Source organism: Pyrus communis, chromosome 17 (genome assembly GCF_963583255.1).
Source record: "Pyrus communis chromosome 17, drPyrComm1.1, whole genome shotgun sequence".
NCBI lineage: Eukaryota > Viridiplantae > Streptophyta > Magnoliopsida > Rosales > Rosaceae > Pyrus > Pyrus communis.
This window is the reverse complement of record NC_084819.1, coordinates 18,275,687-18,293,677: the sequence shown is the minus strand read 5'-3', so window position 1 is coordinate 18,293,677 and position 17,991 is coordinate 18,275,687. Positions and strand designations below refer to the sequence as shown.

The window sequence follows — 17,991 nt, the reverse complement described above, 5'->3', positions numbered from 1 at the left end:
GAAAGGTTGGTGAATTGAAAGTTAGCCCAGGGTTGAAAGATTGGTAAAAGTTGACGGCTTGCTTTGTGTGAAATTTAGTGATTTTTCAATATTTATCGGAATTTAAATTTTTTTAGATTAAAATGTTTATAAAATTAATTTACGATAGTCTACATATTTTTTTTTTTTAAATTAATTTAACAAAAAAAATAGCATAAGTTCATTCTTTAATAATCCCGGGCTAAAATTTTAGGCCAGAACGGTTGGAGCAGAAAAGTTGTTTCTGGGCTAAAAGCTAAATTTTCCGGGCTAAAAAATTTGGCTTTTAGCCCAACCATTGGAGATGGTCTAAAGTAACATGAAAATTACAATAGAACCCAAAAACCAGCAGACCCATCAATAATAGTATAATACTACTATTTTAACAGCATAAATGATAGTCACTTAATATTATAGTTTAAATGTTTAATATATTTTTTTTCATTTTTAAATAAAAAAATTTTAAGTTCGAATATCATGAATGATAAATACGTAAATATTTTATTCGTCTACTATTTTAATGTAAATATATAATTGTATAAAAAAATTCTAAACATATATTTTTTTCAAGCTCTCACACCTCTTGTTCTCCGTTATTTTTTTTTTAAATTTATTCAATTTGACCTTGAAAGTTAAAAAAAAAAATGTAAAAGCTAAAATGTTCCTCCAAATGCTTTGGGGGTGTAGTCAAATTCATATTTAAGAGGATTTTAAAAGACCTTAAAATCCTAGTGTAGTTAATTAAAATATTTTAAAGGATTTTAGTATTCATTCAAATCTAGGTGTAGTCAATTAAAAGATTTTAGAATCAATTCAAATCTAGGTGTAGTCAAACTAAGATTTTAAAGGATTTTAAAAGTGATAGATTTGATAAGATTTAAGAGGATTAAAAACTCTTACAAAATTCATATGGATTTTTAAAGAATTTGAATGGATTGTGGTGGAAGGATTTGAAATCCTAGGGGGTGAGGTTAGATTCTTTTTAGTCTTGGTTATATATACTTTTGGCTCTCAAATCCCACAAAATCCACAACTTATTGAAATCCTCCAAAATCTTAATTTTTTTTAATACACTTGAATTTAGATGGATTTTAAAATCCTTTAAAATATTTTAATTGAATACACCTAGATTTTAAAGGATTCTAAAATCCTTTAATTGACTACACCTAGATTTGAACGGATTTCAAAATCCTTTAAAATCTTTTAATTGACTACACTAGGATTTCAAAGTCTTTTAAAATTCTCTCAAATTGACTACACCCCCTAAAAGATTTTAAAGGATTTTAAAATCCATCCAAATCTAAGTGTATTAAAAAAATTAAGATTTTGAAGTATTTCAATAAGTTGTGGATTTTGTAGGATTTCACATCCTTCCACCACAATCCACCACAATCTATTCAAATTCTTTAAAATCCATATGAGTTTTATAAGAGTCTTTAATCCTCTTAAATCCTATTAAATCCTATTAAATCTATCGTTTTTAAAAAATTTTAAAATTTTAATTTGACTACCTTGAATTATAATTTTTTAAAAATGTAATTTCTGAACCCTCGTTTTTATGGTCAACAAGACTGGTATATTTGTGGCATTGGACTAAATAAACAAACAAAAAAAGATGTTGAAGCATGCGTAAGGAGATAGTCTTTTGTTTATTTAATGTATTTGTTCCATTCCGATACGGACCTATCGAAGATGAGAAAACTCAGACTTAAATGCATGAGCGGACAATCTTAGAGCATATTTGACCGTGATCATAAAATGACTGAAATAGCTTTTTAGAATTAATTTTTTAATAAAGGATACAAAGTGAATTATAAAACAAAACACATAACTGATATTTTTTACAAAGAACACATTTCAAATACTTTTAGCACCCAAATACACTTTCTCTAATATAACTTTTAATCATTTTAAAATTTTTATCAAACGAACCCTTACTTTACAAGTTTTTAACAGATAGTTTCACTATTGATTCTCTAATTTTTTTTCTTTCAGTAAAATTTGATGGGAACTTTAACAACAAACTCTCGATACTGTTCATTTTAACGAAAAATCACATTTTTACACTAAAAATTAATCCTCGTACTATTCACTTTACCATTTATTTTTTCATTATCATTAAAACTCAAAATTTTCAAACTTTTTCCGTTAATTTTCTCAAATTTAATTTCTTCGTGCTTTTTGTGTTTCCTTTTACCAAAAAATAGACTGACGAAAAAGCATATATGTTTGGATTTATATGGAAAGTCAAAGTCAGTGTCGGTCAATTACTACTGACAGTAAAGTAAAGGGATCATAATTTTTGAAAAATAAAATCGAAAAATAAAAATTTTAAAAAAATCGGTAAGCGAGCTTACGCGTTAAGTCCGTCAGCATGACGCGGCTGCACCGTCACTCTATCTAGATAGAGAGATTCTTTACTCTCTCTCTCTCTCTCTCTCTCTCTCTCTCTCTCACTATCATACCGCTTCAAATTTGGCAGCCAATGGGAAGTCGCCACCTTTACTTCTGACCAGTCAACCCACAACCATGGTTGAGTTATTAGCTGCTACGGTTTGCCTAAGTTTATTTAATGATTAGGGTTTTTTCTATTTGCCCCTTTCCACTTTGGTCGTTCAACTTTCTTTCCTCTCAAATTGATCGTAAATGTTTTCGTCTGCCAACAACGATATGGTAATGACTGTTGCTTTTACTATCTTTTGAGGAAATTTTTGATAGCTCAACTACTTGATTAAGTTTTCTTTTTTAAAATAAAAAAAAGAAAAAGATCAGCTGGTGGCTTTGTAACGGCAATTTATTTTGGAGCTGGAAAGACTCACAAAGGCATTTCAGTCTTCTCTTGCAACCATCGAGTGATTTACAGTGGCAGGAATCAAACTAAGATGTGTCGTATGAAATACGGTTCTGAAATTCGTCTTCAACCACCGTTGGTTCTTGATCGAATATGTATATTAACTCAACCACTTCAGTTTGTAATTGACATTTATGCTAAAGACTAACTAACATTAATAACCAACTTAATTGGTCGATTTGGTTTGGAACTACTACTTTTAATGGTCGTTGAAACTAAAACTAGTCTAATACTATCATTAAACAAGAACAAATAATATGATTCAAACATCAATACACTATTTCGGTGTTACATTAGTTCACAAACTCATTATCAAGTATCAACCTAAAAAGCATAGTTATTTTCTTCTACCAACAAACACAACATACAACATTCTTCTTTTATCTAATTTCTTTATATTCCGTAGAATCTATGTTTATTTGGTGTTATTGAGAAAGGTTTTGTTTCCAATAAAGTTAACATAGCGATTTTCTTGAACAAAAAACAACCAATTGAAATATGCCTACCACTAGTGTTTGTCAGGTTTTGTAACTAAAACCAATATTATCGTTTCATAAATTTTTAAAAGTAAAAGAACGAAAATGACAATATCACTAAAGTTGAGGGAGCAAATTTGAAATGAAGTCATAATTATTATTCAATTATAGTCAGCAACAGCAGCTTACTTAGATATATAAAAATGCGTACGGAACAGACGACGCGTGTCCCCGCGATCAACGCGTTTTCGTCATCCTCTTAATTCTCCCCACACCGCCTTATTTATGCACATCGTCTTCTTCCTCGCTACTCCTCTCAAACGACCACCACCTTCATTCACTCTCTCTCTCTCTCTCTCTCTCTCTCTCTCTCTCTCTCTGCTTACTAATCAACGATAAGAACCCCCAAGTCTTTCCATTCAGTCAATCCTCACAGTACGCTTCACTTTCATTCCCTTTCATCCCGTACAGAAACCCCATTTCCTCAATTCCGATTTCTCAAAACGAAAAAGAATGATCTGAAATTCGATTGATTACACAAAAACCCAGTTGCTCAAATTCAAATTTTCAGTTTAATTTGGAATTTTTAGTTGATTGAGCTGCTTAATGGCGTCGTCAGAGAACGTGGCGAGCATGATGGAGCCGTGGGCTTTCAGGCCCAACACCTTCGCCGACTCCTGGATCTCTGACGCCTTTTCCCGCGACACCAAAACCCTCACCATGGCGCTCCAGAAGTCCCTCTCCGGAAACAACCCGGAGCCGCTTGAATCTTCCTCCGCCGATTTTTTCATGCCTTTTCTCAACACCATCGTTCAAACACCCGAAACGACCCCCACCCCCACCGTTTCGGGACTCTCCGGCTCGGACGATTTGGATTCGGCTGCCGCTCCGCTTAAACGCCAGCAGAGAAACGCGATTGCGGTGGCGAATGGTAGCGGTAAGGTTTCGAAGCGCAAGTCTCGCGCGTCGAAACGGTCCCTGACGACTTTCATCACGGCGGACCCGAGCAACTTCCGACAGATGGTGCAACAGGTGACCGGCGTAAGATTCGGTAACGGACAAGTCACTATGCCGTCGGTTGTGAAGCCGGAGCCACAGAGACCCGGTAGCCTGTTGGCCGGTGGTGTCGGCCTCTGCATGCCGACCCTCGATACGTCTGCGTATCTTTTGGATCAGCCCAATCAAGAGCCGCAGTTGGCGGGCCCCATTTCGACTAGGATAGCTACTGGGCCTGGGCCCAACACGACGTTGACCGGGTCCGGCCCAGTGTCATTCGGGGCGACGGGTGGCGTCGACGTCGCTCCTGGCGGTGGCGTTGCGTCAGGGGGATTAGGTTTTGACTCGTTCTCGTGCTTTCCCACTTTGGAGTCGGGCTGGAAGGTCATGTGAGTGAGGAGAGTTCCGTTTGACTTTGACGAACCATCATGTGACACGTGGATGATGATGATGTGTTTGATGATGTATTTCTGTTTATACGACTTAATATTAATATGTTTTTTTTAATTAATTTTGATTGTTAGTGTTTTGTTTTGTTCCCTTATTATAATTTCTTTTGATTAGCAATGGAATTATGGTTTATTGAGTATTGACCCTTCATTAGTTCAGCTTAATGAATTAAAGTTTTATTCATTTTAAATTTTGCATCGGTTTACACTCTTTTGCCATTTATTTGTAAATCTCTAAATGTGCGACAATAAAATGTTAGAGAGGTTAGATTTGATGTGGTATATAATGTGTGTATGCCAGATGTGTTGCGTGATTTAGTACATCAAACACGCCATTTTCCAAGTTCGATCAATGAACCAACTGATTATTGGTATATTGGTATTTATTTTCTTAATATTAAAATGTACTAAACTCAGTTTCTTATTGTATTTGTCTTCTCTTCTCATTTTTGAAAGAGACCTCAAACTCGAGGAATGAATGTGACTTTAGCGTGGAGTCGAGCAATGTGACTTTAATGACGAGCTGAGCAAGTCAAGGAAAAATAAAGAAATGCAAAGTTGAGCTAGACTTGACCCCAAAAGATAACTAATGACATATTAGGTCTTTAATTAATCCAATTAGAGTCACTAACTATGCGCTTTGTGCATTAAGTATAACCAAAAATAAAAGAAAAGTGCACTTTGGGCAATTAAGATAAGATTGTGCCTTAAATATCTTCTATTAAACAGAAGCAAAGCATCTTTTCTCTCTCATTGCGTATATTGTTGTCCCTACTTAGACCCTAAAGTCAATCCTTCTGGTAAGTTTCATTGTCTTTTTTTTATAATTAATTTTTTTTTTTTTTTCCTTTTATTGAAGACTAAATTTCATAAAGAGTTGTCTTTTTTTCTAAATATAAAAAAAATTAAAGTACACAATTATATATTTTTTCACGGAGTGACATATTTTATTTTCATCTTTATTAAAAGAGAAATCATTTTTGTACTCTTTTTTCTCCTTTCATTTTTATTTATTTATTTTATTATATTAAAAGAGTCAGAGAAGAATTAATAGATAAAAACAAAAAGAGAGTGTACAGACAAAAAAAAAATGAGACACTTTGGATGCGGTTTCTAACTACTAGTGTTCTTTGATTGAAACCTTTGTGGTTTTTAGTTTTTTATCGAAGTCCCTGACATAAATGTAATAATGTATTTCTATGTTGGTTATTTTAAATTAAAAATGAAATTTGTAGTTATTTATATCAATGAGATTTTAAATCAAACTCATAATTTATCCAAAACATGGGTACATTTTTCAAAAACACAAAAACAAAAAAGATATAAGACTTAATAACATTATTAAATTTCTTCTATTAAATTTGACATGAATACGTTCTCAAATCAACGAAATAGAATGTAACCATATAAATTTAAAAATGGATTAGAGAAAATATTGAGAGAATATAAAAAATGGGTACATTTTATATTAAAAAAGGGTACAGTTTTCATATAACAAATTGATATATTTAAGAATGGGTACATATAATTTAATGGTTACAAACTTATTCTAATTTTATTTTTTATATTTTGGAAATGTTTGAATTGAAAATTAATTAGAAGTTTAATAAGGGTGTGAGTATTCAAACTCTAAATCAATTACTAATTTTTATTATAAAAATTATATAACTTACATGTAATTTATTAGTATATTAATGATAAGAACTTTGATCAAAATCTAAAAACTGATAAAATCTTAATTAATAAACAATTGAAACTAAAGACCGGATACTAATTTTTCCAAAAAAAGGGTGCACGAAAATTTGAAAATGATTCTTTCTCTGAAAACCTCAATCAAAAAGCCGAAATGGTCCATACTCCATAGAACAAATAAGGCCCAAATGGTAGGGAAAGATGAATCCTTAAAAAACAGCGGTATTTAGTAATTTCATGTTTTCTCTAAAGGATGTGTTATCCACACACCTTATTTTAATTCTCTCACACCTCTAGATAATTTATGTCCGTTGATCTTTTTAAATTCACCCGATCCGACGACAGAAAATTAAAATGATGTGTGAGAAGTAAAATGAGGTTTATGGATATCGCACTCCTTCTCTGAAACCCAAGCTTCTCTGAAAGTCTTAAACCCTAGGCAGAGATATTCTGAATTCTGAAGCACTAGGACTTGTGCATGGCGAAGTTGCGGGAGCTAGTGCAGCACTGGAAAGTATTCAAGGCAGATACAGCATATCCAATGAGCAGATTACGGCAGGATTACGAGGATTTTTTCAAGGGATAATTGCGGGAGTTAGTGCAGCTACTGGAATTCCTTCATCATGCATGGTATCATTATATATATGTTGCCTTATCTTTTACTGACTGCAGATCCTGCCAGATTTTATGAAGGGATCGTCCCAATTGTTCCACAATTTGCAGAAGGCTGCACCAACATATACGGAACTGGATCCGTTTCAGAAAACCAGCTCTCTGGAAAAGTGAAAGATGCTTCGGTTGTCACCCATGAGTTACGGTTGATAAAGTTGATCAATGGCGGAGCTCAAGTTAATGAAAGAGTCTGCGTCTGTTACTTGGATCTGTTGTGTTGCTATTCATTTCATCAGCCAATATCTCCTACAGTATCTTATATCATTGCACAATCCTATATATGAACTGTGTTGGGGTATTACAGTTAGAATCGGTGTTTAAAAGTACTATTCGTAACATCGTGTCGTAGCTTTCGAACAAGTTCACAAATATCTCCGAATAAGGTTAAAGTTGGCTTCTTCCCTTTACATACTCTCTTTTACACTTGAAAATGTGTAGTGGAATGGCAGGAATTGGTTTTTGATGCTATTTTTTGTTAGACATTCTGTTTTCAAATTTCTGTAAGGATTTACAAATTTCTTTCTCCGTTACCAGATTCAATCCTGTGGTTTGTGGCGGGTCCAATGCCAGTGTAATACATTATGATCGGAATGATCAGAAAGTGAGCTAATTATCAAGTCTTCCATTTCTGCTTACAAAGGTTTATGTACATTATTTGCAGATAAAAGATGGGGATCTTGTCTTGGAGGATGTTGGTTGCGAGCTTCGTGGTTATGTCAGTGATCTTACTCGCACCTGGCCATCCTATGGCAGCTTCTCGTCAGCTCAAGTAAGGATGATTGAATGTTTCTTCACCTTTACAACATTTTTCAAAAGCTGAAAGAATGATTTATCTGCCTTGTTTTTGCCGGAACATTTTATTAAATCTGTTAGTGCTGTTACAAATCTTGTTTCATTTGAACGCCGTGTGTCTATATTTTGACAAAGTGTCGTGCAGGAGCTTGAGTGCTAACATCTTATTTTAACTCTTCAATATTATTTTTTTTCTTTAGATTTTTATTATGTAATTGCATTGGAGCATCTCAGTGATCCATGAAGCTCATCGATGCGAGGTCTGGTCTGTATTTCAGGAAGAGCTCTACGATCTTATTCTGCAAACAAACAAGACATCTGTGGAGCTTTGCGAACCTGGTGCTAACATTCGAGAAATACACAACTTTTCAGTATGGTTCTTTGTCCCCGAGTTGTTTCTCGTCTGTCAATTTCACTTTGAGAATTTAACCATTTTCTGCATCGTCTGAGAGTCAATGACTCAATGAGAACCTTATCCCGATCACTCTATCCTGCAGGTTGAAATGCTTCACAAATGACTCGAGGAGATCGGAATTCTGAAGGACTCTAGAAGCAGTTCCTACCATCAGATGAATCCAACTTCCATAGGTTTCTCTGTTCATTCCTTGACAAAAATTTCAGTTTTTTGTTTTTCCAATATAATATGGCATCAGTCAGACTATATTCTTAGTTTGTCCAACAAAGACATTTCAAATACTTCATTTTTTCTAAGTTTGAGTTGGTTGATCAAAAGATGATATGAGCCACCGAAATATTATGTGGTTGATGAAGTTTCTCCAGTTGTCCAGGTCACTATCTATCACGATTGTTCTACAGTTGGCTATGACTATCCCTTGAAGCCAGGCGCTGTAAGATGTCTCCCTCATATACCAAACATGAATTTTACTACCTTGATAGTTTTTCATAACTTACTTGCGTGTTAAAAATCGGTTCTGTAATCTTTCGTGTAAGTGTGCATGCAAAAACTGAGGGCGAGAGTAGTTGTTTTGCGTTTTCTAGCGGGATCGATGAGTCGTAGGATTCACAGAGCCCTTTTGTTTTCTGCCAGCTTCCGACTTTTTTTCCTTCGGTATATGCCATAACTATCTGTGGAGTGGAGCAACGTAGTTGGAACCGGAGATTTCAAAGCTCTATGATGGGCTTTAGATCATGGTTCAGATAGAATGCAAACGCATCAGGCATATTGTTGCAAGTCCATCCCGGAAACCATTGTCCTCGGACAGGCGGTTGATCTCAAAGAGGTTTAGCTGACAAGTCCATCCCAGAAAAAAGTTATCCGATGCAATTGAATGACAAGTGCCAACAACCAACAATAACATAGTTTGGGCTTTAGGCTTTTATGCTCTATTCATGAAATAGTTGCAATATACGTTTTCAGAAGTGAAACTCTCTATGAACTTTTCGTCATCTCATGTTTTTTGCACAATACATTGTAAAATATTATGCTAAAAATATGAGGTATGGTTAGAGAGGAAAAGGGTAAGACTTAAATATAGGTGAATATGTCATCTGCTACTCCAACTAATTCGGCTACGCTCAAATTTATGATTAATTCTTATTATTTATTGGAAAGTTAATGCATTTATAGATGTTGAGTGCTAATTTATGTTGTGAGGCCATGCTGATACACAATCATTAATATTTTGCTTCTCTATCGTACTTATTTCGCAAGCAAAGTTTTGTAAATATTCCATTATTTTAAAGAATGGATTAACCGGTAATTTCGCTACAACAATCTACTATTTTGCAGGTCGAAATAGCATTTCAACCTCCTCTGCCATCATCGAGTACATGATTCACCAGTATCAGGAATCGCACCTAATATGTAAAAATTATATGATTCAATTTGATGTATAAATGTTTTGAAAAAAAAAAATGTCATCGTTACCAGACTATCCGTGTATGATGATAAGATTTTCTTGGTGTAATTTTAACTCATGCCCTTCATGAAATTTATAAGAGTAGGTTCATGGATCCAACATGATTGAATTATAAAATAATAACTAAGTAAAATAAAATTTTAATTTCTTTTGTCAAAAGATTTTTTGTTAACTACAATATCATTTACATTTATCTTATAGTCAAGCGGAAAACAAAAATTGTTTGTTCGTTTGTTTTTGCTTGAACAATTGTTATCTTTGAAATTTAAATCGATAGGAGTCAATGTAGTGAAAAATAAGTAACTGCAAACCAAATGGTAATGTGAAACGGATCCAAAATAACAAAAAATGCCAAAACTTCCACACACACACACAAAAAAAAAAAAAAATCTTACAAATTAAGAAAAGTTAAGACATCATCCTAGACTTTATGAATACATGACTTAAAGAAAATATCTTGGAGATAAAATTTATAGAGATGGGGCATTTTATCCTTTTGGGTAAACCAAGTTTACAAGCTTGTACCATACTTTTGTTTACGTAATACTTTTTGCAAAATGGGGGAATTTGAATTTTGTAGACCTTTTCTCATGGAATAGATTCTGAACTTCAATTTTTTAAGTTGCCCAACTTTTGTACCGTAATTGACTAACTCTATTATAATTAATGTGTTGTATCGTCATGCATCTGAATTTGAATTTATCTTTCGACAAATATTTAGTCTTTTAAAATTCATCTTCCAATATGAAAAAACGTTCCGGTTCAAATTCTCCTCCTAAAATGTAACATCATTTTTCCTCGTGATGTACAACTTTAATAAATTTAGTTCAGAACTGATTTTTTCATTAAATATTCGTTAAATACAGGATAAAAATGTAATTTGACCCTTACACCTTCCTCTTCCCTCTCTCTAATTTCACTTTCTTCCATTTCAGGGTGTTGTATTTTGCATCTTGTACATCAGCAAGCACATGGATTCCTTCATCGGAGCGGCCAAGCTCCGTCCTTACCAATCAAAAGGCACCTCCGCATTTCTCGGCAGAAAACTCAAAACCAAACTCACCTTTGAATGCCAGCAACCTAGTTCATTGAGATTCACAATCTCAACTTCCAAAACGCCGTTGGTGTTCACGCCCTCCACGACTAGTTTCTGGATGTGGATTGGGGCTGCCGTGCACGGTGATGGAATGCGGCGACATCACATACAGAAGCACTAGTCCCCAAATCTGATGGCTTGACGCTCATGGCCCCTGGTGATGTTCCGGTTCTGAGCGCATGCCGTATTTTTGTTTAAATTGTGGATTTTGATTGAAATTCTGAAGTGGGTTTTGTGTTGATATTTGTGGGTTTGGTAATGGTAAAAAGATAAAAAATTTAAATTAAATTTACAAATTAAATGATATATTAGCAATAGAAAATAAACATGTTAATCAGCGCTTGAGTAATAATTCAATCATCAACAATCATATCATTTGATTTGCAAATTTAATTCGAAACATTTGATCTTCCTAGAATGATCGGGTTTGCAGGATATTTTGTTTTGGGGAAAAAGTTGGGGTGAAGGTGCTTTTTGGAGTTGTTTACAGAGTTTCATTGGCTAACTAGAAGTCTTCTTCCAAGGTAATAAACTAATTTATCAATACATTCTCCTTACATAGTTTTGAACCATTTTTGCTTAATTTGTTTGTGCAAACGTGTTGATTTTGCTTGTTACTAGAAGGTGACTTCGTGTTGAAAAATGCGATCGAATATGGCGTGGTAGAGATTTGGATGAACGAGCGTTAGTTGTTTGTTTTTATGTACGATTTTCTTGAGTTGTTGCTCTATAATGCAAAATACAGTAGGAAGAAGAAGATGTGGACATGTTAAAGTACATTTTTATTCTTGTATTTAATGAATATTTAACGAAAAAAATTATTTTTGAACTAAATTTGTTAAAGGACAACACCACAAGGGTTAAATTTTTTATTTTTTATTTTTTTATTTTTACCATGAAGAATATCTTCTGATTACCTTATCACCGCGATGACTATTTATCTGATTAGGCCAATTTTAAAAATTTAGAGCATATTAAAAACATGAGGAGCAAACCTATAATGAGTGTTCATATAAATATCTAACAGGGAAAAATTACACATAGAGTATACTTTTAATACTTAATTTTATATTAAGACAACACTTTTAAAACATTTCAAAGAGAGACAAAATTAATACATGTAGAAGATGACATCATTGACTTCTTTTTCGATGGAGTTTAAGTTATGAAGATACCTTTTAGAGTGGTAAAGGTTTTTCACATTGTGTTCCCTTCTCTCTCTCTTTCTCTTTTCACACTTCTACCTCCTTCACCATATTTGGTTGGCTGAGATCTCCATTGAGCCTGCAATGGAAGTAAGGAATTCTCTGAAACGTAACTTCTAGGGTTCTCAAAATTCCATGCTCGTAGTTTTCTTATCTGTATACAAAATTTGCCATTTTTGCTCAAATGTATATCAACCCGTTTCTTTTTTTTTTTTTTTTTTATTATATCTTACAATATATTAAATTGTTAATTAAGAGTAAAAAAAAAAAGGCTTCTTGAAATCCCCAATCCGATGTCTAAGTCAACAAATTAACCTCCCTTTTATTCAATCTATGAGACAACTCAAAGCTCATTAATCTGTAGTCACCTATAACATGTTCATAATTTAATAACCCAATTTGAATGTTGTGAATGTGGGGAAAAATGTCATTTCGTCCTCTTATTATTTTCGTTTTTCTCTTACTTGCATCCATCTGAACAGTCCAAGTTAGTTTCAGAAGTCTACAACTGCATCACAATTCCAAACTAGTTTGATCTTTTGCATCAAATGTATGCCCCTGTCGTCTAGTATTAAAAAACGAAACATGTTTTGAGTGTTCTTCCGGATGAATATGTGAATCCGAGTTAGGAAAGAGGCAAGCTTTAGACCAGGCAATGTTCAATCAAGAACTCATTTTCCCCTCTCATCTTGGGTGCGATGGACTTCATGCTTCCAGGAGAACAATGGATTTTTATGCAAAATTGATTCTACATGTTTTCGAAATTAATTTTGCAATATTGATCAAGAACGGGTTGGACTGATAGCACATATGTAGTTTTGTTGAAAATATACAAACTAATTACTAAAACAATACACACTTATTCTACACAAAGGTCGAGGAGAGGTTGAATTGATGATTTGTATGTAGTTTGTTGTAACCTTAGTAGTTTAGTTCGTATAAGAAAAGCATGGAGACTTAAATAACAAAACCAGTCACAAATCTTCTTTTCTATTAAATTATTGAATATTATTATTATTTCTCAATGTCACGCATAATACCATTCAACTGCATAAAGTATTATGGAGGGTGAAGAAAGCTAAAAATCTAATGACACAATATGATGGTGGTAGCAGTATTTTGGCTTGGAATAGAAATCAGATTTCGTCATCGGGTCGGCAGGATTTAAGGATCTCTCTTTGTTTATTATTTACCTAGACTAGTGCAGCTGTGTTAACTAAATAATTTTTTCTAGGTTGTTATTTGAAATTGATTCTGCAAAAATAGTTGATGACGGATTGAAATGATTTTGCAAAGATGGTTGATGATGAGTTAAACTGATTCTGCAAATATGTTCGAATACAGGTCGAACTGATTCTGCAAAAATGGTTGAATACAGGTTGAATTGATTCTGCAAAAATGATCCAGGACAGGTGAACTTATTCTGCAAAAATGATCGAATATAGGTTGAACTGATGCTGCAAAAATGATCGAGAACGGGTTGAACTAATTTTGCAAATATGGTCGAATACGGGTTGAACTGATTATGCAAAAATGATCAAATACAGGTTGAATTGATGCTGCAAGAATGGTCGAAGATGGGTTGAACTGATTGTGTAGAAATGGTATAGGACGGGTTAAAATGATTATGCAAAAATGGTTAAGGACAAGTTGAACTGATTATGCAAATATGGTCAAATGCGGGTTAAACTGGTTTAGCAAAAACGATCAAACACGGGTTGAACTGATTCTGCAAAAAATGGTCGAGAACGGGTTGAAATGATTCTGCAAATATGGTCGAATGCAGGTTGAACTGGTTATGCAAAGATGATCGAACACGGGTTGAACTGATTCTTCAAAAATGTTCGAGAACGGGTTGAACTTATTCTGCAAAAATGGTCGAGAACTGATTGAACTGATTCTGCAAAAATGGACGATGATGGGTTGAACTGATTCTAGTAATAAATGATACAAACTGATTGTGCATATAGTTTCAAAACTGATTCTACAGAAATACTCGATGATGGGTTAAACTTATGACACATATTAATTTTGTTGTAGGGTTGGATTCTATTAATAATTCTAAGGTCTTAGGGTATGAGTAATATTTTAAAACATTGTTTCCATTTTTTGGGCTGGGTTTTAGTTGTTTTTATGTTTTTGTATCTCCTTGACATATTTAAAAACTAGTGGAGTTCTTTAATAATAGTGAAAGTTTTGGTCTCTATATATAAAGCTCCCTATCTAGGTGGACTAAGTGAGCGCCTAAGCATGTTTATACGCCCTTGCTTATTTTTTAAATAGAAATTTAAAATCATAATAGTAGTCAGTCACCTAGCAATACTAGACGAGATCTAACCAACGTTAGACATAAACTTTTAGAACAGTGACCAGAATGAGAGATGTGTCTGAACTACATTATTCTTTGACATTGTTTTTTTTTTTTTCTGTAAATAGTTATCTTTAAATGTCAAATAAAGAATTGGTTGGATGGTAGGCAGTAGCAAAATTGAAGTAAAAGAAGGGACCCAATTTGAAGTATTTATTGTTGCATGCACCAAAATCTTAAAAAAAAAAATGAATAATTAAAGGAGTGTAGTTCAGGTGAGAGGACGTGATTTTGTTTCATGGTTCTTCTCTCATCTCGTTACCGTTCCCCAACTGCAATACACGTGGTGCTATATGAGTGGCTACACCTCAACCCCCCTCTTCCCAACCTTAAATTCGCCATAACTCTCCCCAACTCCACCATAAATGTGTGGGAAATTGATCATCTCCAGATCCATTCCTCTTAATTCATCAAATCCGGAAATCCGTATTATTAAAATTTGATCCAACTGTTATAAATATGAGCTCACTTTAAAAGTTATATTAACTTTAATCGTTTGATTAAATTTGAACGGCACAAATTCCTTAATTTTGTGGATTAAGAGAAAGGGATCCTAAGAGGATCCCTTTCCAAATGTGCGAATGATGGGTCCTAAAGGCCCCTACTCTTCACCATAATTACACGGTGCCCATGTTTGTAAATTTTTCTTTTTTGAGTCAAGTGATAGCATTAGTAAGTTATATGCTAAATTAGCTACCGACGGGATTCGAACCCACGTCGTCATGCAATGACACAATACCTTTCCACCACTGTGAATTAAGTTAGATGTTTATGGATTAAGTTGCATGGGCTTAACTCAAATCAATCACCAATTAGCTTTTGGTTTACTGATAATATGAAGAAATTTGTACAACAAGGAGTGTATGATAACATTTTTAGAGTGTTATCCTTTGTCTTCATTTAGTTGGATGGATTTCACGTTCCATTTGCATGAATGTAAGGATGGTAAATATTTTTTTTTTCAAATAGATCAACTGGTGGCTTTGCAATATCAGTCCACTATTTCGGGCACTGAAAAGATTCACAGAGACATTTCAACCTCCCTTTGGGCACCATCGTGTGATTCAACAGTACTAGAAATCAAACCTAGAACGTGCCGTGTGGAATATGAACTTGAAATTCGTTCATAATCACTTGACCTCCCGTTGTGGTCGAGGATAATAAATACCTAAGATATGGTATGCTTACTTATGTGAAACTAAGAAAGTCGATATGAATCCAAATAATACATGGTTGTTTATGCATAAGATAAACACCTTGGTGACTTGATATTTTGATTGTTCATGTATGCGATAATTGAATTTAATGTGAGCCCACGTATTTTGTGATTCTTATGTTTTAGTAAATGCACGATTTGTCAAAAATCAAAATGATACTCACACTTAATATATTTGATTTCCATGATCAAATTCTTAATCCATGTTTTCAAAAACGAATTTAAACCACATTATTGCTAATTCATTGTGAGGCTAAACCCATCCCTCCTCCTTAATGTATATAATATCGTTTGTTAAAAAAAAAAAAAAAAAAAACAATCAATGGCACGTCTTGCAATTCTTTAAGATATACAAGGACAAAACTCCAATGGCATTTTGGTGATTTAGACAAACAACAAGGGCAAAGTACTATCTCCACACCTACATAAACCCGACCACTTTCCACACTTCAAACATCCCAAGCCCAACTTACTCACCACTTCACAAAATCTAGAACAATCCCCAACAAAATTAGAAAAAGACCGAAATGTCTTCTCTCATCACAGCAGAGATCAAGTCCAAAGCAGATGAGCTCTACCATGGAGATGAAATCTGCCAACAAAAATCAAAGCAGCTTCTCTCAGAAATCTTCCTCCCCAATGGCCTCTTGCCCCTCAAGGACATTGAGGAGTGTGGGATTATCAGAGAAACTGGCTTTGTGTGGCTCAAGCAGAAGAAGAGCTACACCCACAAGTTTGAGAAAATTGGGAAGTTGGTCAGTTATGCCCCTGAGGTCACAGCCATTGTTGAGAAGGGCAAGATCAAGAAACTGACAGGGGTGAAGACCAAGGAGCTTCTGGTGTGGGTGCAGCTCAGTGACATTTACGTTGATGACCCTCCAACTGGGAAGATCACCTTCAAGACCCCTGCTGGGTTGTTTAGGACTTTTCCTGTAAGTGCTTTTGAGGTTGAGGAAAGTGCTTCTGGGAAGGATGGGAAGGGGAAGGAGGTGAAGGAGGAGGCCAAGGGAGTTGTGGAGGTTTGAGGGATGAGGTGAAGGGCCTTTGGGTCTTTTGGTCTTTGGGTCTTTGGGATTTATAGGCCTTCGTGCCTTTCTGTTGTTCTTATGTTGTTCTTGTTGGTGTGAAAGCCCTTTTACTAGGGGTACTTTATAATCAAATAATATTTAATAATATTTAAAGTTGTTTTTTTATGAACAATTTCTTTGTTTATTAAGTTTCTCTTAGATTATGGCCCTTCTAAGACGATATTTTGAACTGTTTCAATTTATTGAGATTATGCTTTGAGTTAGAGAGCAAAGACATACTGTTTTAATGGCCTTTATGCGATATTTTAAAAGAAAAATAATGAAAATGATTTAAAAACTTTAAGTTTTAATGAAAATAATAAAAATGTGTTGTGAATTAATAATATAAGGATTGATTTTTTAGAATAAAAATGTGATTTTTTGTTCAAATAAACAGTATTAAGAGCTTTTCGTTATAATTTTCATATTTTAAATTGTTTTAATTTATTAAGATCATGTTTTGAGTTAGAGAGCACCAACATTCTGTTTTAGTCAATTGAGTAATGTATAGTTTAAATCAACTAACTGACTAGATTAATATATTGCCTTAATCAACTGACTCGACGGATCACGTGCTTGTGTAGTTGTGTTGGAATTGCCCTTAAGACGTTACGTTAGCTGGTTGGCGGTGGAAGAAGACAACAAATGCTACGTCTATTTTTGATAATTGGTCTAAAGAGTGTTTGCTTTAAATTGCTCCATCTCCAGGCAATAAATAAATAAATACATAAATTTACTCTGTTTTCACTTTTCTTATTTGAACAGAGCATTATTAAATTGCAATGTTTGGTAAAAAGAATTGTTATTAACATTTCAAAAATCTCATTCTACATTATTTACAAGTGTATTTTTCTTTCTAATTATAGAAAGTTTGGAGTGCGAAATGAGATTTTTGAAGTACTAATAACAATTTCCTTGATAAAAAATAAATTGAAATAAATTGTAGTAACTAAATGAGTGGCATCCCTTTGCCTTGTTAAGTAAGAAAGATGATTTGCTTATTGATTAGCATTAATTCCCTGTTGACATTCAAATTAATGGTTAACAACCATTAAAGTGAAATTTTAAATTTTGGACCAAAGAATGGCACAAAATAACCAACATTTTGCATATAAGAAATACAAGCTAATTGCACTGAATGGTTTAATTACCTGTTCAAAAGACTAACCTCCGCTAACAAAGAGACCATCTAGTTGAACTATATTTTGTAGAT

General features: G+C 33.9%; 2 protein-coding genes across 2 annotated transcripts; both read left to right on the top strand.

The window, feature by feature from the left end:
* Positions 1 to 3,660: 3,660 nt before the first annotated feature.
* On the top strand, positions 3,661 to 4,927 carry LOC137722831 (calmodulin-binding protein 25-like). Its single transcript, XM_068461934.1, has one exon. The coding sequence runs from the start codon at positions 3,952 to 3,954 to the stop codon at positions 4,732 to 4,734; it is 783 nt and encodes a 260-aa protein (XP_068318035.1). The 5' UTR covers positions 3,661 to 3,951; the 3' UTR covers positions 4,735 to 4,927.
* Positions 4,928 to 16,154: 11,227 nt separating this feature from the next.
* On the top strand, positions 16,155 to 16,923 carry LOC137722629 (uncharacterized). Its single transcript, XM_068461676.1, has one exon. It carries the CDS (start codon positions 16,239 to 16,241, stop codon positions 16,734 to 16,736), a length of 498 nt encoding a protein of 165 aa, XP_068317777.1. The 5' UTR covers positions 16,155 to 16,238; the 3' UTR covers positions 16,737 to 16,923.
* Positions 16,924 to 17,991: the final 1,068 nt, after the last annotated feature.

Excerpts from the sequence above, each read along its gene's own strand:
- LOC137722831 (XM_068461934.1), top strand. The coding sequence starts at position 3,952 with ATGGCGTCGTCAGAGAACGTGGCGAGCATGATGGAGCCGTGGGCTTTC.
- LOC137722629 (XM_068461676.1), top strand. The coding sequence starts at position 16,239 with ATGTCTTCTCTCATCACAGCAGAGATCAAGTCCAAAGCAGATGAGCTC.